This window comes from Macroventuria anomochaeta (genome assembly GCF_010093625.1).
Source record: "Macroventuria anomochaeta strain CBS 525.71 unplaced genomic scaffold BU25scaffold_4, whole genome shotgun sequence".
NCBI lineage: Eukaryota > Fungi > Ascomycota > Dothideomycetes > Pleosporales > Didymellaceae > Macroventuria > Macroventuria anomochaeta.
The window spans coordinates 749,911-774,417 of NW_022985365.1; the positions used below are offsets into that span (position 1 = coordinate 749,911).

The window sequence follows — 24,507 nt, forward strand, 5'->3', positions numbered from 1 at the left end:
AGGGATGGACTTATCCAGAGAGACGGACATCTACACTTGAAAAATTCGTGTAAATACACCAATTGAGCGCTTACGCAAGAGGAATTCAGTGAGAAAAGCAATTTCACACCATGTCAAGCTACAATACCTCCATCTATATCGCACGTGTCATTGCAACAAGATGTAGACCATAGCACTCCGTTTGGAAACAATGAGTGAGTTTAAATGCTCGATTCGCTATCTAATGGCTAATGCAACATCCATCTATATTCTACTCCTTGGAGCCGTGAACAAATAGCCTCTCGCCGAATGTCTTCTGGAACTGCTTCTCGCCTGGCTGGCCCGCGCGGCCACCAAAGACAAGCTGGGACCTGAGCTTCCACTCAAGAGGAATGCTCCAGTGCTCGGCAGCCTTCTGGTCAATGATGGGGTTGTAGTGCTGCAAGTTGGCGCCGAACCCCTCAGCCTCGAGCGCAACCCACAGCGCGTACTGGTGCATGGCGTTGGTGTGCTCGGACCAGTCGCCAAAGTGGTGTGCGTAGAGGGGGAACTGCTTGCGGAGGTTCTCGACGGGCTCGGGGGCTTCGTAGAAAAGGACCTGGGATGATTGTCAGTTGGTGTGGCTTGGGATGGTGGCTGCGGGAGGAGTGCGGGAGTGATCTGATCGATGGTGGGGCTTGCATCATGCTTGCATGGTGGGGCAATCTCGAGCTCTGTCGTGGGGCTGCGAGCTCTCCCACATCATGCAACACGCTGCACCATGAAGGTGCTCCACCGTCTTAACCGAAGAGCCTCAACCGGAGAGGATGTTGTGACTCACAGTGCCATAGGCAGCCTTGAAGCCGTTGATCTTCTGCTTGGTGCCGTCGAACTTGTCCTCAGGGGTGAGAGGCTTCAGGACGTCGACAACGTAGTCCCAGAACTGCTCGTGGTCCTTGTTGAGCAGGACAACGAGGCGAGTGGACTGAGAGTTGAACGAGGAGGGGACGTGGAGAACGGCCTGCTCGACGAGCTCCTTGATATTGGAGTCTGAGATGGGCGCCTCCTTGTTGAGCTGGTAGTATGTGCGGCGCTCCTTGATGGCCTCGATGACCGACTTTGTGAGCTGCGAAGAAGCCATGGTTGGTGATGTGGTGGAGAAGAATTTGCTGGGTATCAAAGAAGAAGCAGAAGAAGTAAGGGGAGTCGGTTTGGAGTGTAGAATGGAAGAGGAAGCAGCAATAGTGCTTTTGTAGTTTGATCCATTCCCACCGGCCCCGCGCACCACCTTTCTAGCAATATTTCGAAGCACTTGCGCCATCGAGTCCGTGTCTAGAAGCGGTGTAGTACTAGTTGGAGTCCCACGTGAAATCTGTACCGGCACTTGGATGTGGGGTGTCAATTGTTGCAACAAAAGAGCAAGAAGTACGCCAAAGACTAGGCCTGTTAGCAGCGATCGTGCGGCAATGGACATGGATGAGACGATGGGAAGGTCAGGATTGCAAAGCTAAGAGCGAGCGCCGAGGGCAGTTGGTATGAACGCGTGGGAGGTCTGGCTCCCGGAGCAGTTGAACCGATTGCGTGTCGCATGTTCAGCGTTGCGATAGTTTGTTAGAAATGCTTACAAAATGGTTGCTAAGACAGTGCCTATGGGGCGGATGCGGATCTTGAGGCTCCCGAAGCTTAGCAAATGTGGATGTAAGCTGCGCGGGCTCCTTCCGCACTATCAATCTCGAACAAGCACGACCTCACACAACATTTTGTCTCGCCTATCTTACGAGCTCACGTTGTATCGAAAAACGCTCTGACTTGGAGGCTATATGCCGATGCTAACTTGCCGGGCCCACTCGATTGCCTAACGATGCCAATCGAATTGCCGCTGGAAAAGGCCACCTCGTCTTTATACACGTTGGCGCAAATGAGAGGCTACTTAGCCCTAGATGTGATGAAGAGCCGCGAAGCTCTATCAAGCAACACGCAGCGCCACTACAAGGCTTGAGGTACATTCTGCTGTTGCAAGTGGACCGCTAATGTCCCCGAACTCAATCCTGCGCACAGGAGTTGGAGAATCTAATGCCCTGCGTACTGTCGACTACTGGTCATCTGACTTTCAAACCCCGCACTTCTCGCGATGTCTGAACAAAGCTTCTCGATGACTATGAAGAGTCCGAGAACTTGGTTTTTATAGCTGAACACAATGCAGCTGTTCTCCACGAAACACTTCCAGCTTGGCATGGGGCCAATGGGCTTGGAAGTGGGCGACAAGGTCACTATTCTCCATGGGTCCGGAACACCATGCACCTTGAGAGCGGTCGACGAGGCGCAGAATGAGCACAGAGCCATATCTCAATGCTTTCTGGACGGCTGGATGTTCGGCAAGCATCCCAAAGCCGCTTCCTCATCAGCGATGGTGGGAGGAGGAGCCAGATGAGTTCATACTAGTGTAAGACTGCAATAAATTACCATACAACTACCAACTACTTCCTTCATGCCCTGTGGATAGCTCCTACCTCTTCCCACTGACCCACCAGCCCTTCAACGCAACTGCCTCCCAACGCAATTGCCTCCTAACGCACGTGCCTTTCCTGGATCGCATCATTCAATGCAACTTCTTTCCCCTACCACATGATCCACCCCATTACGTAATTTCCTCCCCGCAACTGCCTTCCTCTTACAGCTACGTTCCTTCCATAACTGCGTTCCTACTAGAACCACAATCACTTGCTTCTCAACGCTCTTCCCGAATCCCCTCAGAATTCTGCGTCCAGAGCAGCTGGCAGAAGAGACAGGTGCTGATCTTCTTCTTTGTGATTCGTGACTCTCAGCGATGTTAGAGTTCCAAGCAGGGGCACCCACCATTAAAAGCCTCTTCCAAAGCCGCCAATGCCTGCGTTACGGATACGATGCTGCAGTATCCTGCCAGTGTCACCGATTGTATGTACATGCAACGAGTGTCGCACAACTTTGGCTTGAAGACATGGATAAGTCAGCACGGTGTGACTGTCACACTGTATGCACTTCAGTCTTATTGTCGTCCAGATGACGTGACTCTTCACCTCCTTCTCCGACAACCCCTAGTTCATCCACCATCACAATACAGGATCAACACTGACAGCGTTTTGATATAATCTTATTTCCAGCTACTCCACCACTCAAAGGGGAGGGAGTTGGCAATCATCGCATCGCGGTGCCACGCGCTACGATCGTTATGCCATTTTGATACAACCCTTCACATTAACCAGGGTCAAAGATGAGATCGTCACAGTAAAAAACCCCCAGCCAGCGATGTGAGACAGTATGATACAAAAGCCGCTCAATAACGCCCAGATGTCGAAAATCGAAAGCCCAAATCTCCCGGTCCTGTCCGTATGTATCTATCCTAGTGAATCATAAACAATAGTCCTGAAGGGTAACTTTTGGTCTGCCGCGGTACGCTATACCCCGTATTTTGCGTGCGCTGAACGCCGTGTTACCTGAGTCTACGATGAGTCGCAGTCGTATAGTGTGCACTGGTGGTGGCTGGGCTCCAGCACCTCCAGTAAGGTATCGAAGATCTCGACACCGTCGTCGGCGTCCATGTCGTCGTCTTCATCTTCGTCCTCATCGAGTTGCCTTCGTCTTGTGGTGGGTGTCCGGTCTCCATCTGATTGTGAAGCGTCGTTCTCAGATTCGAAGCCGCTATCGTCACCCGAGAAGCTCACCATCTCTTGTGCGCCTGCCCCAGCATCAGAGTCAGAAGATGTAACAGTGGCCTCATCACCGTCCGTGACACCGTGCCAGCTCTGCTCGCCATCATCATCATCATCGTCGGCGTCTTCGGCATCCTCGTTCTCATCGCCACTATCGTCATCAGGCTCTGTGTCTCCTCCCTGGTTGTAGCCACCAAAAGCAGGGCCGCCAAGGAACGGCCCTGAAGCTGGTGTGGCATAGGCGAACGCCGCAGGGTTGCTCGTACGGGTCACAGATCGTTGACTAGGACGACTTGTAGCATCTGAGCTTGACCTTGGTAGGGCAGGATGCGTAAAGTGAGGAGATGGTGGCTCCCGTGAACGTCGAGGAGTAGGATTCCATATTGTGACTGGCGCCATGTCAGGAACAGCTACCTCTTCACGCGGCGACAAGGAGTCTGTGACTCGTCGACGCTTCAGCCGAGATACAGAGACACTCGGGGCACGTGAGTGCATTGGTTGTGATGATGCGTGCTTGGTGGGAGATGAGTTCAGACGGCGCTTCGCTGAGCCAGGAACTTCTAGGACAGAAGTAGATGCTGTGCGGCTGAGGGATCTAGGCCGTTGCTGATGGAACAAGCTGAGAGGGGAGAGTGGCTGCTGTTGCCTGTTCTTCAGGATCGAATTGGGTGTAATTGATCGCCGCCACTGTCGGTCTGCAGGGCGCACCGACAGCTCGACTGATTGATGACTGCTGAACGAGGAATGCACACTGACAGGTGGAGCGTCATATGTGGCGTAGTACTGCCAACATGCCTCCTTTGCGTCTGCCTCTGGCACAGGCTGGCAGTGCTCGTCATTGCCTTCCATCTGCGAGTCTTTGTCTGGCTGGTAACGCGGCAACTGCCGCAGTTCCTGCCACGTCCACGAGCTGCCCATCTTATCACTCCGTTGCACGTATGCTTCACGCTGCGTAACATAGAGCCTCCTCTTGCCGCCTGACACCCGCATGACCACGCCAGCAGCGAGGAACTGCGCTGACCAATGTGCAGAGCTCGACATTTCACTCGGAGTGAGAAAATGAAGCTTAGACTCCTTCATGACCTTGCGTAGTGGGATGAAGGAGGCTTTCAAAGCAGGGTGTGCGGCGACCATCTGATCTTCATCTCGGTCGGTGAATTGCAACCACTCCATGACATCGCTGAATGCATGCGACAACGTAGCTTGTATGTCTCGAGCACTAGCGCTATGCAAGGTGATGTTGCGAATGAAACCTCGGCTGAGGAGCCGCTTGTAGACCAGATTGTTAGCACCACAAGCCTTAGGATGCAGCCAGTCGTCCGTCGATCCAGATGCCCAGTCACTGATGGCTTGACTGCTCCATCCACTCTCCGTGTCGCTGAATACGCCCTTTGCGCCAGGGGTCGGACTCGAGTCAGTGTCTCGCAGGCTTTGAGCTGGCTTCAGGTTCCTGGCTTGTGTCCATTCCTCGGAATCTTGAGTAGTAGTCTTGGAGGAGTCGTGCATTGGCTGATCAGGAGAGAACCAGATACCACGTAGTTCACGACCCCATGGCAGTAACACAACCTCGACTTCCCATGGATTGAGCATAGTGGGTAGAGCCGCAGATTCCAGAACCTCCAGTCGACCCTTGATATCACCGAGCTCGGCTTCCTTGTCCTTGCGTTCCATAGCAGCGAGAATCAGCGCTGAGGCGGTCGTCGACTGCAGGGAATGGTTGGAGTTGAACGATCCTGTGACGTTGTCAATACGACGTCTGCTATGAGACACGCTGCTGTTGTCAGCATCAAGAGCTTGATGCATCTTTTCATGCTCGTCCATGCGGTGTTCAACAGTAATGAGCCTATCATCATACATCTCAAGGGTTTGATGAAGGTCTTCTGGTTGCACGTAGTTGAACGATCCATTCTCGAGCACGTCCAAACGATGCCCCAGCTCCCTCATAGTCTTTGCCACGTTCGGAATGGAGTTCAGCAAGTTGTGTAGCGGCGCTAGATAGGAGACTAGCTTCTGGAGATCTTGAGGTGACGCTGACCGGAGAACATTCTGCAACTGCTCCTCTTGTTGGACGGAAGGCGAGTTGGGCAGCCGGAGCTGCTGACCAGGCACAGAGGTGACGCTGACAGGCCTGTGTGGTGAGCCATTCGGTCCTGGCTTGTCCGAAGTCAGTCGCGAGAGCGTGTCAATCAACTTTTTCCCTTGCTGCACAGCATTATCAGCAGCACCAAGGTCGGATGTGCCTCGAACGCTAGGCGTTGCAGCCTCGGTAGCGCTTTGTATGAAGTCGTGCGGATCGAGCGTATTGGGAATGGTATCGCCGGCGACATCGAGGTGCAGGTTGCGATTGAAGTCCTTGATCTGCTCGAAGGGGCCGCGCAGGTCGCTGAGTAGCCTGATCGAGTCGGTCGGCATGGAGTTGTCTCTGGTAGAAGCTCGTTCTGGCTCGCTGAAGGCCCTCTGGAGCGGTGGCGGGACGCTGTCGTCGGCAATGGTGGGTGAGGCAGACTGCTGACGGTCAATACATCGCATACTCTCCATATTCAACATCGAAAGTCCAAGCCCTGCTGCACTGCCACGGGGCTGGTTCACAGCATGCCTAGCTTCGTCGTCAACCGCTGGGCGTCGGTCATTGGAGAGCATGCACATCGAGGGGAGTCCAGGCAAGCCAGACGTGCTGACCTGCGAAGGAGTGTCACGACTTTGCAACATGCGACCGGGCCCATTGGTCTCAGAAGCGGCTGTTCGCTGGGGTCGCTGGCTACTGCCATAGAACGACTTTTGTATCCGCTCGTCGTTGGTACTCTGAGCTTCGTCTACATTCACCTGCTGTCCCAAGTGCTTTGTGCCCGTTTGCATGGCAGGTGTCGGCTGCTCAGGCGCGCGCGGCTTTCTTAGATGGAAGCACGCATGGTGTCCACAGACACACCAGGGCACGCGCTCACTCGCTGGACGGTGGTGGACGCTGCCATCGTGGAGCTCGGCGCTGCTCTTGTCCCAGAACTGATCACATCCACAGGGGCCAACCGAGGCATCGCGGTAATTGCAGGGTCCGTTAGGGAGCGCGAGTCGAGGAGGGGGTTCCCGTTCAGTTGCTGGGTGATAGAAAATGCGTTGCGTGGGAACCGTGTCTGGCTCTGCGAACCCCGCCATGGATGCCAGCAATTGGGCATCCCGCGAAGGGAGCGCGCGAGTCTAGTACTGGGACATTGTTGCGCAGGGCCTATGTGAAGAGCTGCCATAGCGTTAGCAGCGCGCTGCATAGTTTCTGGCGGGGCCGAGCGCGTACCGAAAATATTGCGGGCAGGACACGAAGGAAACAGGTACCTTGGAGGGTGAGCGCCGGGCTTTATAGGTTCGATGCCTGACGATCGAGCCTTATCGCGGACACGGGGCGTGGTATTGAGTGGGTCGAGTGGTTTGGGTGGGGAAGGAGTGACTCTCGCTGCTCGCATGCCAACGGCCAGCAACGAACTCTGAGACAGCGGAAACGGCAGCGGCCCCCCCCCTGTAGTCTACCAAAACTATCGTCGCCGTCTGATAGGTCGTCCGACGCTAGAATATGGGGAAGGCGGCTGCACTAGCCTGCACTCAGCCTGGCCTTGGACTGACGAACTCACTCTCCAGCACCGCATCGCGCAGATAATCACGCATTTGCCTGACCTTATCTTGAACAGCGCACGCGCAGCCTGAGACACGCCGCAAGAGGCGATTGTACGGAAAGAGTCGCCAGGTTCTTCCGCGAAGGCAGCAGTCCAGATGCTGCTGCAGTGCATTTGCGCGACAGGTAACTTTTGCCCTGTTCTGCGCGAGGCCGCTCATTGGGCACTATTCGAAGGACCATGCCGCTGCTGCAGGCGGCACCGGGATCGTTGCGCCTCGACCCAGATTTTGGCCTTGGGGTTTGGCGAGTACATGCCAGGCAGCGAGAGTACGTGACCTGCTGTCGCAATGTTCTTACAAGGTGGTGTGCAGACGTCAGCCTTGCGTGCGCGTAGAGCGTGCGTGGTGAGCACAGATGAAGAAGAAGGTGCAAGGCGCGAGGGACAGAGATCGTTGCGCGGCAGGCCTGAGCAGTTTGGTGTAACAGTTTTGTGGGTACGGCAGCCGTGTAACATCCGTGGAGTTGTACACAGTGGCTGTGGGAGAGCAGAATATAGAGACGTCATTTGTGGGTCGAATGTGATGATTGCTGATCTCGACCAGATTTACAGATTGAGTCTTCAATGCAAGCTCCCAGCATAATCTGTTCTGATATCCCAGCGTGATACATTGCTCATTCATCGCTCACTATGACTAGAACCACATTCAAGCTTGCCTACTTGAAGCAATCGTTTGCCTCCTCGAGAGCGGCGCGCCGAACGTGTATCTTGTAGACTCAGGAAATGTTGAAGCTTCAATCCCAATGAACGTGTGTAGTGGACCTTGTCATTGAGCATTCCAGAGGACTCGTCCTCCTCCTACCGTCCCGCCTTGTAGTCTTCCAGGGTAGTGTAGTCCTGTCGTCTTCACCTGTTCATACCATTAATACATCCTCAGTCTGCGCTAACAAGAAATCTGCACACTCACTGTTCTCTCCCTTTGGCACAATATGACCCACCGTCATCAGCGCATCAGTTTGCATCATGATCTGGTGCACCGTATACACCGGCACAACCAAAAACTTGAACTCGACGTGCGCTCGCAAGACCTCCATGGCCGGTAGGAGATCTGGCACGTTGAAGAAGACGTTCTCATGCTCATCCACCATCTTCCTCTGTTCGGGAGTAAGCTTTTGAGCGCCCTGGACGATACACACAGTCCCCTCTTCGGCAAGATAGTACGTATCGAACTTGAAGCAACGGTTGGGGGACATGAAGATCTCCTGTCCGAGCATGCGTCGAGCTAGCCATAGGGGGTCGGCCTTGATGTGTTCGAGCAGAGCAGCGTTGTTGTTGCGTGCGCGGGTGAGCTGGGCGATCTGGTTTGGGACACCGGCTGCCGGGAGACGTGGAAGGATGGCTGGACTGGAACGTGTGGTCAGGGACGTCTGCTTGGTGTTGGCGAAGTAGCCTGCGACCTGGGATTTGCGCATGTGCCGGGACGGCGGAATGCTTATCTGGGTGTGGGAGTTGTGAATTTCGACAAGGTCAGTCGAGTTTCTTGAAGGAGGCGAGGAGTGACTTGATAGGCGTCGACATGGTCGAGAGGTGGCTAGTGTGGCCTTTGCAAATTTTGAGAAAGAAGGTCAATGCTTGAGGTTGAGAAGATAGGAGTATTGTTGACTGTTTGTTGAATCTATGGTTGTTGCCGTCTGCATACATGTCGAACTAGGCAACGCACACAAAAGCACCACATTCACCTTCACCACCAACTTCAACATGTTGGTTCCACAAGCTCGGCTACCTGCATACTCTATGCGAGCCTCAGCCCATTCTCTTCAGGCTTGAACCATTCCCTCAACAGATCCTCCAGGATACCATTCGCACCCTTCTTCGCCTCTTCACTGGTCTTGCCTTGGCACTCAATGTAGAGCTTGATCTTTGGCTCGGTTCCGCTGCCCCTAACTGTAAACACCGCGCCATCATTCAGCTCGCAGGTGATCATCTGTGCAGTCGGGTCCACGGGTAGATCTGGTGTGTGGTCACTGCTCTTTGAGTCATAGCCTAGCGTGAGATCCCTCCAGCGCACGATCCTGCGGGGTCCGATCGTGGTGGGGTGGGGGCTTCCCAGTGCACGAATGGCTGTGAACACTGCTGTTGTGACTACTGGCGATGGAGAAACAAGGTATGTGTTGGCATCTTCGAAGTAGCCAAGATATTCATAGAGTTGTTGCAGCTTGGCGTATGGTGTCAGGCCCTTCTCAGACCACTGAGATGCTGCAGTCAAGAAGACAGCTGCGGCGCTGATGGAGTCCTTGTCATGCACTGTCTGCGGAATCATATAGCCGAGAGCTTCCTCGAACGCGTATGCGACCTTGTAGTCTTGCTTTTCGAGATCCCGTGCTACATTTCCAAGCCATTTGAATCCAGTCAAGGTCTCGGTGAAGTGGAAGCCTTCCTTCTTTGCTAGTGCGGCAAGTGACCTAGAGCTGACTGTAGAGGCCAACATGGCAAGCTTCTCTCGAGGTCTCGAGGAAGGGTAACGTTCGAAGATGTAGGCGCCAAGCAACAGTCCGAGTTGGTTTCCAGTGAAGATGTGCCACCTATCGCCAACCTTCTCCGCCGCGGCAAGTCGGTCAGCATCTGGGTCACTGGCAAGAATCAAGTTCGATGATGCTGCATCGGCCGTCTGAATAGCCAGGTCTAGTGCTCCCTTCTCCTCTGGGTTAGGGAACTTGACAGTAGGGAAGTCCGGGTCTGGTTGTGCCTGTGCTTCTACGACAGTCATTTGCGAGGCGACTCCCAAGGTCTCAACGCAGCGCTTCATGGCTGGCAGACCAACACCGTGCATGGGTGTATAGACGAACTTGAGATCCGGACTCAGTGAGATGGTATGTTCTGGCTGCGACGCGCACAGAACGGCTTTGTGATACTTGTCCCTTACCAAGTCGAGGGAGCCCTCCACCATGAGGCATGCCTCATCTATGATGGATGTATCCCAGGTGACAGGTTTAAGGTTCTCCAAGATAGCTTGAGCAATTCCGGTGTCATGCGGTGGGATGATCTGGCAACCGTTCGACCAGTATACTTTGTAGCCGTTGTCTTTTGCAGGGTTGTGGCTTGCTGTAACCATCACACCAGCAGCAGCGCCCAGCTCTCGCACGCCAAAAGGTACGAGTGGGGTGTGCGATGGTGTCTCATACCACCAAACTTTGATGCCCTTAGCCACGAATGCGGCTGCTGTGAGCTTGGCAAACTTTTCTGAGTTGTGTCGTGCATCGCGGCCGATGACCACACCTCGCTTCTTGACGTTTTCTTCGGTCTTTAGAAGATATGCTGCCAATCCCTGAGATGCTTGAATGACTGTGAGGGAGTTCATGCAGGCGAAGCCAGCTTGCATAGGGCCTCGCAGACCAGCAGTACCGAAAGCAATCCGGTTTCTTAGTCGCAATTCCAATTCGGTTGTATTGCCATGGTGTAGTAGTTGGTAGATCTCATCTCTCGTGGTTTTGTCCTGGTCGAGCTCCAACCACTCCTTAGTCAGATCTTTGATGTCTTTTGCCATGTTTGATAGGGTCGTATTTCAGTATGTAGTGGTGTCAATGTCAAAAAGGAGAAGAGAAGAAGCAGATAGAGTACTTATTAGCGCCTCTCGGCTGGTAGCTATGACCAAACAGATGCAGTTCTTGCAAATCTGGTGATGGCGGAGGTGGCCGGGTTCAGAACGAGAGGGACACCAGCATCAGCACCTGCCTTGTTTTGCTGCGTCGCCACAACGTTCACCTCACTTCTTTGCAACTCAGTCATGATCCCCGATATGCGTGTGATGCAAGACTAGCTCTTCCGTCAATAGCAACGCAATTCACATGTTCTGCGTGGGAGGTGAGTGCTGAGTGGTCGAGAACGGCCGTTACCGTAGGGCACTCCGCCACAAAAGCTGTGGACCCCTGCCCAGACCTGCAACTCTCAACAAGCGGTGGTCCGATTCGATCACCCTATCCTCTCCTTCCCTTGCTTGATTTCGAGAGATTCCTAGGTGGAAGATTTTTTCTCTTTGCACATTCGCTTGAAGCATGATTTGAGTCTTTCGTCCGACTCTGCCTTCCTGCCACATTTCGATACGCCCAAATAGACTTTGTGTAGCTCCGCAACCCACCACACCACAACTATGGACGCGCAAGCACAGAGGAAGGCCAAGGTCTTCAGTCGTAGGGAGATTGAAAGCCAAATCGCCAATGGCAGGGCCATTGTCATCGTAGACAACAAAGTTCTGAATGTGGGAGCTTGGATGCCATACCACCCAGGTGGTGACAAAGCTATGCGGCATATGATAGGACGAGATGCTACAGACGAGGTTACTAGGTACATCACATATTTCCAATCAATTGCTACTGCTAACACGTATGATCCAGATTCCACTCCTCTCAGACCCTCGAGCTCATGAATCGCTACCAAGTTGGCCGCATCGAAGGACGCTGGACGAACTTCTTACCACCGATCCAGGGAGGAAAGTTCAGGACACAAGAAGAGCTGGAAAGGCTGTCCGAAGAAGAGTATCTCGAGTCTTGCGCCTCGTCAGACCATGAAACTGCCAGTTCAGCATCCTCAGCGGACCAGAGCCCTATCTTCGAGCCGGCCGATAAGTCGTCTTCTGTACGCCAACGAAACACGGCCAATATCGCACGCGCCTTGTCATCCTCTTCGGTATCTTCAATCGGGCTCGAGGACATTGCAGGGTCACCGAAGATGTCTGTGCTGGATAGACGTACGCAGCAGGAGTTGGATTTTGACAAGGCGAAATATCCCTCGACGGACGCGGAGACACAAGACAGGATCACCCAGAAATATCGCGACCTGCAGGTGGAGATTCAGGCGCGAGGACTGTACGACTGTAGCTACACGTCGTACGGTATAGAATGTCTGCGATACGGGACGTTCATCGCGCTATTCCTCTACGCCCTTTACTCTGGCTGGTACATTACGAGTGCGATCCCACTCGCTTGCGTCTGGCATCAGCTTACTTTTACGGTTCATGATGCTGGTCATATGGGCGTCACACACGACTTCACGACCGACACGACCATCGCCATGTTCATTGCGTCCTACATGGGCGGCCTAAGCGCGTGCTGGTGGAAGTTCAACCACAATGTCCACCACCTTGTGACAAACGACCCAGAACACGATCCAGACATCCAGTACATTCCCATCTTCGCCGTCACCCACCGCTTCTTGGAAAGCCTCACAACGACGTACTATGAGAGGGTCATGGAGTACGATGCGGCGGCCAAGATCTTGGTGCGCATCCAGCACTACACGTACTACCCAATCATGTTGTTTGCACGTTTCAACCTCTACAGGCTGTCGTTAGAGTATCTTCTTGGTGGAAAGGGCCCGAAGAAGGGGCCGGCGTGGTGGCACCGCTACTTCGAGATGGTCGGCATGATAGTGTTCTGGACTTGGTACGGCTACGGTGTCGTCTACAAGACCATGCCAGACAACTCCAGCCGCTTCTGGTTCGTCCTCATCAGCCATGCTCTCACATCGCCCTTGCACGTGCAAATCACACTGTCACATTTCGCAATGAGTACGACAGACCTCGGCATTCACGAGTCCTTCGCCCAAAAGATGTTGCGCACCACTATGGATGTTGACTGCCCGCAGTGGCTCGACTTCTTCCACGGTGGCCTTCAATTTCAGGCTATCCATCACTTGTACCCCAGGATTCCTAGGCACAACCTTAGAGAGACGCAAAAGCTGGTCCAGGAGTTTTGCAACGAGGTGGATATTCCCTATGCCCTGTACGGATTCCTGGACGGGAACAAGCAAGTCATCGGCAAGTTGGCAGATGTAGCAAGGCAGGCAGCCATTTTTGCTGAGTGCCAAAGAACCGTCGCAGCGGAGGGAGCCTATGGGCTGCACTAGGATTGGTACTGTAGAACTAAGTCAATGAATACAACACATGTGTATCCATTGTTTACACCATGTTGCGGTGATGTCTGGCAACGACTCGAACAACCCGGTCAAATGAAGTCTGGCCCGTGATCTGCCTTTGATGCAGCGTTGGGCGTGGGAGGCGTGACACGTGTTGGGCTTACAGTCCTGGGCCCCCTGGTGGCGCTGAAGGATCCAGCGTTGTTTCTGCACAGACGGGAGCATGCCACGCCGTACAAAGGCAGCCCTATCGAATGCGGCAGCCCTCGGGCAGAGCAAGTTTGGAGACGATGTGTCGCAGCCAGAATCGGTGCGTCCAAGAGAGTTGCACGGCCCGTTCGGACGGCACGAGGCAGTCACCCGCAACACTTGCAGCGTCAGCTGACAGGGCACAAAGATGCTATTCGCGGTGTGTGAGAAGATGCGGGTATTGCTTTCTCGATGCTGTTTTCGTTCGGCCAGCGCATCTCGTCTCGGTTCCTGGGTAAGCGGCTTGTGTTTCGGCCTATTAGCCATTCGACTGCAAGGCCTGGCGTGCACTTACACATCATCACCCCCAACCCATCCCTCGCTGCCAAATGCACCTGTCCTCGTCGCGCCACGGACCTTCTGCTGCGATAGCAAATTTCGCTGTCCAACGGGCGAGTGCCGCGTGCTGGCGAGGGCCATTTCAGCGCTGACCGCTATTGTTCGGTTACTTCGTCGCGGACTGCAGTGCTATCCAGGCATTCACCCGGACACCCAGTGCACCCAGCGCAGCATGACAGCGCAGCTCCGAGCGTTCCTGCCATCTGAAGTAAACGAATCGCAGCCAACATGACCTCGACAGCGGCTGCTCCCCCCGAGGTCGACGACTTTCGCAGCATCACCGGCGCGCAGGAGAGTGCTGAGCCGGCGTCGTCATCGTCAACAACGCCCACGCCCACCACCGCCGCCCCGTCGCGCGAGAACTCGACCACCAGCCAGGCCTCGGTCGTGCATGCACCTACCTCTGGTGCCCAGAGCAGTCCCGCTACGCAGGTTCCCTCTATGCGCCGCCAATCCCTTGCGAGAGACCGTTCACTCAATGTGTCCGGCTCGCCGTCGCCAGCGAACTCAGCGCTCAATTCACGCGATGCCTCGCCTGCACGCAGTCTGCAACGCACCACCACCGCGCCGCCAGGACCAAGTGCCAGGTCCCAGTCCGGCCTCCTGTCGCGCAAGAGCAGCACCGACGTCAGCCCCAACCGCGGGCCCAGCACCAACTCGCCAGGACTCTCTGCTGCGGCCATACAGCGCGCTCTCTCGTCCGCCAACATCCCTCAACTGCCACCCACCGCGTCCTCAGACTCTGTCAAGGCACCCCGGCCCTTGAAGTCCCCTTCCGCCATCGTCTTTGGCGACAGCACACCCCATTGGCCTGTCTCGCCGCGCATTAAGTCTCCATCACCGCCGGACGCCCGGTCCCATTCACGCTCGCGCCGCAACTCGCTACGCACGCAGGCCAAGAAGCCTGAGCTCGTATCGACGCCCTCAATTGTGGTCCAGCATTCCTCGCCCTCGCCTGCCTCGGCCTCTCGTTTTCCAGTCAAGGAAGAGGTGGTGACGCCTGGCGAGGAGGACACGCCCATCATCATGAGCATGAAGGGGCCGTCCCGCGGGGCCAGCGGCGTGGCTCCCAAGCTGGAGACTGTGCAGGAGTCTAGTCTGCCTGCAACACCGGGTTTTGACGGCGTTGAGCCGCAAAGGTAAGGCTTTCCCCGCAGCGCCCCACTCTTTGTCATGGCGACGCACGTTGCAGCTGCGCACGGAGCGAAAAACCGTACCAAGCAACCATGCTAACGGCTATCGCAGCTTTACTCTCACAACAACCACGTCAACCACCCACAAGAAGCCCGAGGAAGAACGAAATGACGTCAGTTCGTCAAAGGTTACCGAAGACCTTAGCAGCCGACACAACAACATGCACGCCAACACCGGTAGTGGCAGCGACAGTGGCACAAAGAACGGCAGGAAGGGCAAGATGCAGGAACAGCGGTCGTCATCAACCCACCGGGTGAGCAGCAATGTCTCCACCAAGCCTTCGTTGACATCGCTGTCGTCCCGAGCCCGCGACCCACCCCTGCGCAACATGACGGTCGAGACGGAAACCGTCCCATCGATAGCACAGGCCACCATTAGCAACCAGGACCGCTCCGCCTCCGGGCGTGTCGACGGCAGCTTGCGATTGAAGCCGAGCAATGAGACAATACGGCCTAAGAAAGAGAGGAAGCCCCCGAAGCGAAAAGCACCGTCAATCCACTCGGGCACCGGTAGGTCCTCGCAGCTTTCATATCACTACCAAATCCCTAGCAGACCCGACATGGCCCCACGTTCGAACACTGCGTCTTCATACGGGAGTCAGGTGTCACTGCGCTCCTACGACGACCGGCGATCGATGTTGACCATGTCACCACCTGCAAGCCCAGAGATGACCGTTTCTGCTTATGCTCCATCGTTCAGCTATTTTTACTCCAATACTAACTCAAGCTCCCGTAAAGCTTCATCAAAAGCAGATGTTTTCGAACAGAAGGTCGCCAGCGCAGTCGACGAAGCCAATTCCTCAGATTCAGATGCTACTTTCATCTACGAGTCGAATCCTCCAGAACATCAACCTCACCGCAGTCGGGGCGGTCATCATTCAAGAACGCCAAGCATGACATCAATTGCCAGTCTTGCCGACCTACGTTTAGCGATACGCAACGAACACAAGAATCCCGGTAAGAAGAGCAGTATGAAGTTCACGAACCCATACAACAACCCAAACCTGGATTTCGATGGCATAGATCGCGGTGAGGGAACAATTCGCTTGGGATCTGGCCGCGCCGGCACAGGCAGCCACCACCACCACATTGGCAGACATGGCCAAGGCCGCGGCGCTCTTGGTCACATCTTGCTGAACGACGATGCTGCTTCCATGTCACAGTCTTCGCGCGGCCGTGGCCCCTCTTCACGGCATCCATCGCAGCCCAGTAGTCCTCGCTTCCACAACTTCATCGTACAAAACGGTGCTGTTACTGGCAACAACAAGTACAGGGAGTTGTCAACGTACGATATCGATGCGGGCATTGTGGCTGATGATGAGCGCACGCCACTGATTCCATCGGCCCGTAGCCCACGGGTCCGGACTCCACGCCGCAGAGACAGCGTAACACTTAGCAATCTTCAGCGGCAGCTGGATCGCAGGCAACGCAACGAAGGTGGGTGGTGCCGTCGATTCGCTGGATGTCTTGTTCTCTCCATTCTGCTTTTGGTCGTCATTTTCAGCTCGGTCGGGCTCGTATTCGCAACCACGAAGCCTCTTGACAATCTTAGCATTCGCGAGATCCGGAATGTGATAGCCAGCCAAGAGGAATTGATATTGGACCTGATTGTCGAAGCTGTGAATCCCAACATCATCGGCGTTACAATTACCGATATGGACGTCAGTATTTTCGCAAAAAGCAAGCACGTTGGCTCAGACAAGTGGTGGCACGAACATGGCAACGGAGTGCCACACGACAACGAGGAGGATTGGCAGACTATTGACGTCTCGGATGTCGCCGAAGCAACCGGCAAAACGCCCGACGGAGTCGACAAAGGCACAGATCCCATCGAAGATCCGGACGTTGGTGAGCCTCGTACTATGTTGCTAGGCCGCATCTTCCACTTCGATTCACCATTGAACTTCGATGGCTCGTTCTGGCATCGACACAACGCCTCATCGATCGGTGAGATCCGCTTGACACACCCAGGAAACAAGACCGAAGCTGGCGGAACACAGCGGTGGGAAGAGGTCTCACAGTATCCCTTCCAACTCCTCGTGCGGGGCAATTTCAAGTACCAGCTTCCACTCAGCACGCGGGAACTCAAAGTCATAGTTGGAAAAGACTATCACTACGATCCAGACGCCGAAAAGAAGAAGCTGATTAAGGCCGACGTCAAAAGGATCGAGTCAGCAAACGCAGAGCAGCCTGCAAATGCTGTATCATCAAACCCATCAGGGAGATACGACCGTAGAGCCAACCCAATTATCCTATATCGGTAGAGGCCACTATCCATTTTGTACAACAATCAGTACCCGAGCTCCTGAGGGGCCGTGTCCATTCGCGGTTCCAGATATCACGGCCGAAAGAAATCAGATACCCTCATACAAACGAGTTCACGACCCATAGACTTACAATATCCGGTCCAGCGCTCCGCCCCATCCGCGAACCTGACCGCATGATCGTCCTCACTTTACGGCTTCGCAGCCTAACGATTTCCTTGTGCTCTGCTTTTTGCTTTGCATTGTTACTTATGCCGGCCTTCTCGAAAGGTCGGCTATATGTATACGCTTTGGGTGAATCCGCAACGTGCACGGATCTGATGCGCTTCAGCGAAGGTGTTTTGTAATTGTTGGACACTTCACGTTCTCGTACCTTTTCGAGAGAGACCTTGTCGGTCTAGCCTCTGTTTCTGATCTTCCCCTTCATGTGAGCGTTATTTAGCTACATTACACTTTTGTACTCGGTCTCTTTGAGACATTGAGCGATTGCATCGTAGGAAAAGGAATTGAAATCTTATCGCGGTCAAAATGACTTGCGTATTACTACTTGCACCTCTGTTCCTGTCCTCAGAGGCTCCGGTCTTGCATGCGTAAGCGGTCTATAACGACGGCAGTCCTTCAGAGGTGCTCGTGCCACCTCGGAGTAAGTCACGGTTCTCACACCTATATCCTGATTTCGTAGGACTGACGCAGAAAAGGGACAACAGTATTTCGAGCGGGCTTATTTCAGACGTAATATAGTTCACGCACTTGGCTAATGCGGGGTGCAGACGGTTCATCTCATTCAGGAAAGAGATGATCAGGAATTATCCCGGTCGGTGCATCTACCTCCATACAATGTATCTTGGCGAGATCAGCACCGTCTTCTACATACGTGCCGAGACGCACGGTGTAACGGGACGAGTTCGCACTTCGAACCACACAACATGGCCACATAGGAACCCAGTGGATGGCATCATAACACTTGAAGAACATCGGAAATTAGGGAACATATTCCATGCCCTGGGGGGACGGGAGCAAGTCAGCATACACGAAAGCTGGACATTAGGGGGAGACTGAAGGTATTACAGCCGCAAAACAGGAGGCAGCGCGCCTCTACGAGCCTTGAAACAACGTTACACACACAAGGCTTCGAGTACGGCATACACGCGGGAACAACAATTCGAGGAACACAAACTCAGGCAAACACGTCACTTCTTGAGGCGAAATGTACATGGTCGTAGATAGAAGCCAGACCACGCAGAGGCGAGGGGACAGCTAGCCATACCACCGGTATGCTGAAGTGGGGCGGTGTTGGTTTGTCCAACAAAGCATCCGGACATAGCTGCGGATACATCGCGGCTGAAACCGAGTAGGAACCAATAGTCAGTCAGTCAATCCAGAAGCGTTGGCAATAGCGCATATGCACCGCGCTTGAGCACCTATTCTCCCGTGCCCTGTATCGCTACATGTAGGGCGGGATCAGCTCTCTGCCGCCCTGCCGGTACCGTAGCGCTAAAGGAGTTCATCTATATTCTCGATCCATGCCGCCTTCGATGCAGCCGCTTTACAGCCTTGCGGCTGGCGTTCTGCACCTGCGTTCTCCTACGCCTACCTCGCCTGAGGCCTGATGCGACGCCATCACCAAACTAAGAATACAACAACGAACACCAGCTTCGGCTCCCAACACTGTTCCGGACTGCTGTTTACCATAGATCTACCTAGTACTGTACAGCCGTTCATCCTCCCCTCCATATGCTAACCTAGAGAACGATCAGGGGAAGCCAGTTGCCGCACTCTTCTCATCAGGCTGCCGCATTAAGCCTCGTGTCTCATTTCTACCGCATGTGCTTACCACATCTCCGAACAGATTGATGCGTCTTTTGAAGTACGACAAAAATGGAGAGCTCACCATCATCAGCTTCAACAATAACGCGATACCTCCTTATGCGATACTTTCACACACTTGGGGAGCAGATGAAGATGAGGTGGCTTTCGCGGACCTGGTAAAAGGCGATGGCAAGGCTAAGCGTAGCTACAAGAAGATTCGCTTCTGCGGAGAACAAGCACAGCACGACGGTTTGCAGTACTTCTGGATTGACACATGCTGCATCGATAAGTCGGACAAGGCTGAGCTATCCCAGGCTATCCGGTCCATGTTTCGTTGGTACCAAAACGCAACCAGATGCTATGTTTATCTATCAGACGTATCGACAAGGAAGCGGAAAGCCAGCAGTATGCTTACTGTGACGGTTTATGGAGTAAAGCGGTCATGTCTGCCACGTGTGCTGGTGCAGTGCTCTTGCCTGTTCCAATAGCACTTTCTGTCTGAACGACAGATACGTCATGTAAACAGACCCCGCTGGGGGTCGAGTGAGAGAGACAGAACACTAAACAACCCAACAGAATATACTGATTTTACTGCTTCGCGCGGTTACCCCTGACTTACTGCCCTGCGCGGTTACACCTTCACTTATTGCATTTACTGCAACAGATGGTCTCTAGAACCCTACTATTCTAGTTCTCACCAATACCTTGACCAAAGACCCGAGCATCTCTAGCCCATTGTTGAGCCTGTTCAGTAAGATTCTGCATGAACACATCATATGTTCTTTGAACTTGACTGATCAATCAAGTGAATCTCAACTCACGAAGCTTAATTCGACAAGGACCCTCGCCTTATGTGTCCTGAAACATGCATCCTACCGGACCTCTCTTGACGCTAGGTCACGGATGTCAGCCACAATGGGAAAGGGTACCACAAAGAAGAGTGGTGGCTGTCAGGCCGACTTCTAGACCCACTTCCATCCAAGCGTTTGCGTGAACTTCTCGATAATAAGATCATCCATGCTCCTCTAGACCACTCCCCGATACACAAGGTAGTTGGTGTAGGCTGCGGAACCGACATTACAACCAACGAACTCGGCGCCACGATCCCCAAGGCAAGAGTCTACGGCGTCGACCTGACGACTGTTCCTGCTCTGCGCCCCCAGCTCGAGAACATCGAGTACATCGAGGGCGATATCGTTTCGAGGCTACTGGTGGCGGGTATGACAGAGCGGGGGAGATATGTGAGCCTCTGTGTTGCTCTGACGAAGCCTATAGTAAGTTACACGTTTCTTACTCACCACAGCACAGTAGCCTCAGCAGACTCGTTTGACGTGGGTACAGTGCTGGATCGAAATGGAAAAACTGATGTCACCGTTCGCCTCTTACTGCATGCCGTTTTTGGAGATGCGTACCGATAGGGCAGTCGAGGCGTCGAGAGCTTTTGTGGACAGATTTGAGGGGAACAGAGAGTTTGGGTGGGTGTACGTTGTTTGTGGACGAAAGGCGAACGTGTAAATAAGCCAATGGGGTACGATTATACTGCATACTACATCACTGAATTGTGCTCCTTTCGAACTATGGACTCTCTCATCTTCATGGTTAATGAGAGTCCGTCCTTATTAGTAAGACGATCTAGGAAAAAACGAGGGTCTGGACGCTGCATCGTAGCTCGCTTTCAGACATCGGATAGCAAGCAAAAAGTCAACGAAAATATACAAAAGGTAGCTCCAGTTCTTTGGAAGGTATCAGGTCCTCATTGCAAAGACTGGCTCGTTGGGAGCCACCTCACACCGGACATCGCGATCGTTCGGATGGTCAGCTCGGTTCTCGGTGTCTTCCAAAAATGGAGGCGCGGGGCAGCCGGATGCGCCAACGTCACTGGCGCTTGAAGTGCTTGTTTCGATGGCAAATATCGAGCCTGGCAATCTTGAAGGGTACAACTCCATTCATCCTAACTCTTGATGGCGAAAGCCCCGACAGATAATATCGGGATCGCCGCGGTCACGATGAGGCCATGGGCAGATGTTTAGAGGAGCAGTTGGAGCTCTGACATTTTTGTGCTGTTTGACGCAAATCAGGAACGCGGCAGCTCAGTCTAAGCTTATTCAGGAGCTTAGCGCGTGAAAGTGGGGCAGCTTTCATGCATCAGGTCATCGTGCTATCATGACGCAGCAAGGCACGCAAACAGCGAACAGCTCCAATTCGACGGAGAGCTCACGGTATGATGAAATGTTGTTGCAGGAGCGCTGCTAAATCGCTCAATGGCCAATGGCACGGCAAGAACAATGGATCAGGAGAGCTTCCTGGAGTCAGCTGTCAAACGGTCGTAACTGGCAGCTACAACACTCAAATAAAGCTGGGAGCCCATTACGCAGCTCTTTGTACTCTTCTACCATTATCCTCTACCTTTACCCGGAGCGCTCAATTGACGGGGTACGCCATATTGGAGTTCTGTATTCTTCCTCAAGCTCCTTAACAACCTGTACCTTTCCGCCCACTTCCGTCAACGACATCATCGTACGCGTCTCCACATAGAACTTAAAAGCACGCGTCTCCACATAGAACTTAAAAGCACGCGTTCGCCTGTTCGCGCCTCAACCAACAGCGATCATGGACGCAATGATAACAGCCGCGGCTCCTGAGCCCGAGAAGCTCACCGAGGATGTCGAGAACCTGAGTTTGTCGCCATTCGGTGTCGCCAGGTCCTCTGTCAATGAGTCGCCGCTCACCGGAGATGAAGTGCGCCTCATGACCGACTACTTCCATGCCTCCATGTACATGTGCTTGGGCATGATCTACTTGCGAAGGAACCCTCTCCTGCGCGATCCGTTGACAGTGGAGCACGTCAAGCGCCGACTCTTGGGTCACTGGGGATCTGACGCTGGCCAATCATTCACATACATTCACATGAACCGCTTGATCAAGAAGTATGACCTCGATGCTCTTTTCATTTCCGGTCCCGGTCACGGTGCGCCCGCCGTCCTTTCCAACTCCTACCTTGAGGGTGTCTATTCCGAGGTCTATCCCGACAAGAAGGAGGACGAAGAGGGCCTGAGGAGGTTCTTCAAGTACTTCTCATTCCCTGGCGGTATTGGCTCGCACGCTACTCCTGAGACTCCCGGAAGCTTGCACGAGGGAGGAGAGCTCGGATACTCGATCTCTCACGCTTTCGGTGCGGTCTTTGATCACCCAGATCTGATTGCGCTTACAATGGTTGGTGACGGCGAGTCTGAGACCGGTCCTTTGGCTACGAGCTGGCACTCTACCAAGTTCCTCAACCCGATCACAGACGGAGCTGTGTTGCCCGTTCTGCACTTGAATGGATACAAGGTAAGAGAATACCTACCAATTGGTCACGCAAATGTACTGACATCATTAGATCAACAACCCTACGGTTCTCTCTCGTGTAAGCCACAAGGAGCTCGAGGCTCTTTTCGTCGGCTACGGATGGACGCCCTACTTCGTGGAGGGCAGCGACCTACCCTCGATGCACCAGGCTATGGCCGCCACGTTGGAGCGCTGTGTCACGAAGATCAGGGAATATCAGAAGGAGGCTCGCGACTCTGGTAAGGCTTTCAGGCCTCGCTGGCCTATGATTGTCCTCCGCACACCTAAGGGCTGGACTGGTCCTCGCAAGATTGGCGAGCACTACTCCGAAGGCTACTGGCGTGCTCATCAGGTTCCAATCACTGACGTCCTTACCAACCCTGAGAGCCTCAAGAAGCTTGAAGAATGGATGCGCAGCTACGAGCCTGAGAAGCACTTCGACAAAGACGGCAAGCTCATTCCCGAGCTGAGGGAGCTAGCTCCCACAGGCAACAGGCGTATGAGTGCCAACCCAGTCGCAAATGGTGGAGTGCTCAGGAAGAAGCTTCACGTGCCAGACTTCCGCGATTACAGCGTTGAGGTCAAGAAGGGCGGCGTGTCGAAATTGGGTAGCATGGCAAACTTCGCAGCCTTCCTCCGCGATGTTGTTGCGCAGAACCCCAAAGACTTCCGTGTCTTCGGTCCCGATGAGACACAATCAAACAAGCTTGACAAGATCTACGAGGCTGGTAAGAAGGTCTGGCTGGCTGACTACTTTGACGAAGACGAGGATGGCGGCAACCTTGCCTTCGAGGGACGTGTCATGGAGATGCTCTCTGAGCACACAGTCGAGGTACGTAAAAATGCGTGTTGGTAATGGATCTAATGCTAACGATGGTAGGGCTGGCTCGAGGGCTACATTCTCTCAGGACGACATGGTCTGCTCAACAGCTACGAGCCTTTCATTCACATCATTGATAGCATGGTCAACCAGCACTGCAAGTGGATCGAGAAGTGTCTTGAGGTTGAGTGGAGGAAGAAGGTCGCATCCCTCAATATCCTCCTCACAGCCACCGTCTGGCGACAGGACCACAATGGCTTTACACACCAGGATCCCGGTTTCCTTGACGTCGTCGCGAACAAGAGCCCTGACGTCGTGCGCATTTACTTGCCTCCCGACGCCAACTGCCTTCTCTCCACCATGGACCACTGCCTTCGCAGCGAGAACTATGTCAACGTCATCGTCGCAGACAAGCAGGAGCACCTGCAGTTCCTCACCATGGACCAGGCTATTGCACACTGCTCTAAGGGTGTCGGCATCTGGCAGTGGGCCTCCAACGACAAGGGTGAGGAGCCCGACCTTGTCATGGCATCCTGCGGTGATGTCTCGACCCATGAAGCTCTTGCAGCCACCGCTCTCCTGCGCACTCACCTGCCAGACCTGAAGATCCGTTTCGTCAACGTTGTCGATCTCTTCAAGCTGATCGACGCAAGCGAGCACCCTCACGGTCTGCAAGCACACGAGTGGAGAGCAATCTTCACAGATAACGTCCCTTGCATCTTCAACTTCCACTCATACCCCTGGTTGATTCACCGTCTGACATACGGTCGTAAGGGCCAGCAGAACCTCCTCGTCTGCGGATACAGGGAGAAGGGCAACATCGACACACCACTTGAACTCGCCATCCGCAACGGTACCGATCGCTACAGCTTGGCCATCAATGCTATCGACCGCGTTCCTGGGTTGGGTAACAAGGGTGCGGCAGCTCGCGAGACGCTCCTTAACGAGCAGATCCGTGCAAAGAACTACTCTTACCATGAGGGACTGGATCCCAAGGAGATTGATGATTGGGTTTGGCCTTTCTAGATGCGACAGTTTAATGACTTGAGTCTGGGTGGGTTTTCTTTCTATGATAACGAATAATGACACGAACTACACTCCAATTACATGCTTGTGTCCATCTTGATGTCGCAGGCCCCCAAAGATCGTCCGCGTCGATCTCCAGCAACCGTCAAACCTCAAGCAACTGCACACTGCACGCCCATGTATACAATCAGAGTCCAGAACACAGTCGAGCAAGCTACTTGGCCCAACATAAGCGGAGCACAAAATAGGCACAGGTACCTCCATGATTCACTGTTGGCAACCAAAAAGAACACGTCCCAGCCTTGAAGGCACTGCAGTCGCGAA

The 24,507-nt window shown here is 53.9% G+C and overlaps 10 protein-coding genes across 10 annotated transcripts; 5 read left to right on the forward strand and 5 right to left on the reverse strand.

Annotated features, from left to right (window-relative positions):
• Positions 1–195: 195 nt before the first annotated feature.
• Positions 196–1,579, reverse strand: BU25DRAFT_407261 (Nitroreductase). Its single transcript, XM_033705489.1, has 2 exons — positions 800–1,579; positions 196–577 (listed from the first exon to the last, which is right to left on the reverse strand). The coding sequence occupies exons 1-2, from the start codon at positions 1,430–1,432 to the stop codon at positions 251–253; spliced, it is 960 nt and encodes a 319-aa protein (XP_033565808.1). The 5' UTR covers positions 1,433–1,579; the 3' UTR covers positions 196–250.
• A 112-nt stretch (positions 1,580–1,691) lies between these two features.
• On the forward strand, positions 1,692–2,426 carry BU25DRAFT_407263 (uncharacterized protein). The gene has a single exon (XM_033705490.1). It carries the CDS (start codon positions 2,156–2,158, stop codon positions 2,387–2,389), a length of 234 nt encoding a protein of 77 aa, XP_033565809.1. The 5' UTR covers positions 1,692–2,155; the 3' UTR covers positions 2,390–2,426.
• Positions 2,427–3,127: 701 nt separating this feature from the next.
• Positions 3,128–7,043, reverse strand: BU25DRAFT_192138 (uncharacterized protein). Its single transcript, XM_033701016.1, has 2 exons — positions 6,934–7,043; positions 3,128–6,879 (listed from the first exon to the last, which is right to left on the reverse strand). The coding sequence occupies exon 2, from the start codon at positions 6,795–6,797 to the stop codon at positions 3,438–3,440; it is 3,360 nt and encodes a 1,119-aa protein (XP_033565810.1). The 5' UTR covers positions 6,798–6,879; positions 6,934–7,043; the 3' UTR covers positions 3,128–3,437.
• Positions 7,044–7,987: 944 nt separating this feature from the next.
• On the reverse strand, positions 7,988–8,878 carry BU25DRAFT_192146 (uncharacterized protein). Its single transcript, XM_033701017.1, has one exon. The coding sequence runs from the start codon at positions 8,716–8,718 to the stop codon at positions 8,161–8,163; it is 558 nt and encodes a 185-aa protein (XP_033565811.1). The 5' UTR covers positions 8,719–8,878; the 3' UTR covers positions 7,988–8,160.
• A 160-nt stretch (positions 8,879–9,038) lies between these two features.
• Positions 9,039–10,790, reverse strand: BU25DRAFT_332892 (phosphoglucomutase-like protein; the record flags this gene model as incomplete). Its single annotated transcript, XM_033702462.1, has 1 exon — positions 9,039–10,790. One exon carries the CDS (start codon positions 10,788–10,790, stop codon positions 9,039–9,041), a length of 1,752 nt encoding a protein of 583 aa, XP_033565812.1.
• Positions 10,791–11,007: 217 nt separating this feature from the next.
• On the forward strand, positions 11,008–13,467 carry BU25DRAFT_407268 (fatty acid/sphingolipid desaturase). Its single transcript, XM_033705491.1, has 2 exons — positions 11,008–11,587; positions 11,638–13,467. Exons 1-2 carry the CDS (start codon positions 11,394–11,396, stop codon positions 13,145–13,147), a joined length of 1,704 nt encoding a protein of 567 aa, XP_033565813.1. The 5' UTR covers positions 11,008–11,393; the 3' UTR covers positions 13,148–13,467.
• BU25DRAFT_192211 (uncharacterized protein) lies at positions 13,123–13,822 on the reverse strand. The gene has a single exon (XM_033701018.1). It carries the CDS (start codon positions 13,670–13,672, stop codon positions 13,169–13,171), a length of 504 nt encoding a protein of 167 aa, XP_033565814.1. The 5' UTR covers positions 13,673–13,822; the 3' UTR covers positions 13,123–13,168.
• A 150-nt stretch (positions 13,823–13,972) lies between these two features.
• On the forward strand, positions 13,973–17,289 carry BU25DRAFT_479239 (uncharacterized protein; the record flags this gene model as incomplete). Its single annotated transcript, XM_033711019.1, has 2 exons — positions 13,973–14,883; positions 14,990–17,289. 2 exons carry the CDS (start codon positions 13,973–13,975, stop codon positions 17,199–17,201), a joined length of 3,123 nt encoding a protein of 1,040 aa, XP_033565815.1. The 3' UTR covers positions 17,202–17,289.
• A 1,355-nt stretch (positions 17,290–18,644) lies between these two features.
• On the forward strand, positions 18,645–19,700 carry BU25DRAFT_192387 (heterokaryon incompatibility). The gene has a single exon (XM_033701021.1). It carries the CDS (start codon positions 19,055–19,057, stop codon positions 19,496–19,498), a length of 444 nt encoding a protein of 147 aa, XP_033565816.1. The 5' UTR covers positions 18,645–19,054; the 3' UTR covers positions 19,499–19,700.
• A 1,920-nt stretch (positions 19,701–21,620) lies between these two features.
• Positions 21,621–24,183, forward strand: BU25DRAFT_333154 (D-xylulose 5-phosphate/D-fructose 6-phosphate phosphoketolase; the record flags this gene model as incomplete). The annotated part of the gene is made up of 3 exons (XM_033702472.1): positions 21,621–22,340; positions 22,390–23,169; positions 23,218–24,183. The coding sequence occupies 3 exons, from the start codon at positions 21,621–21,623 to the stop codon at positions 24,181–24,183; spliced, it is 2,466 nt and encodes an 821-aa protein (XP_033565817.1).
• Between the last annotated feature and the right edge of the window lie 324 nt (positions 24,184–24,507).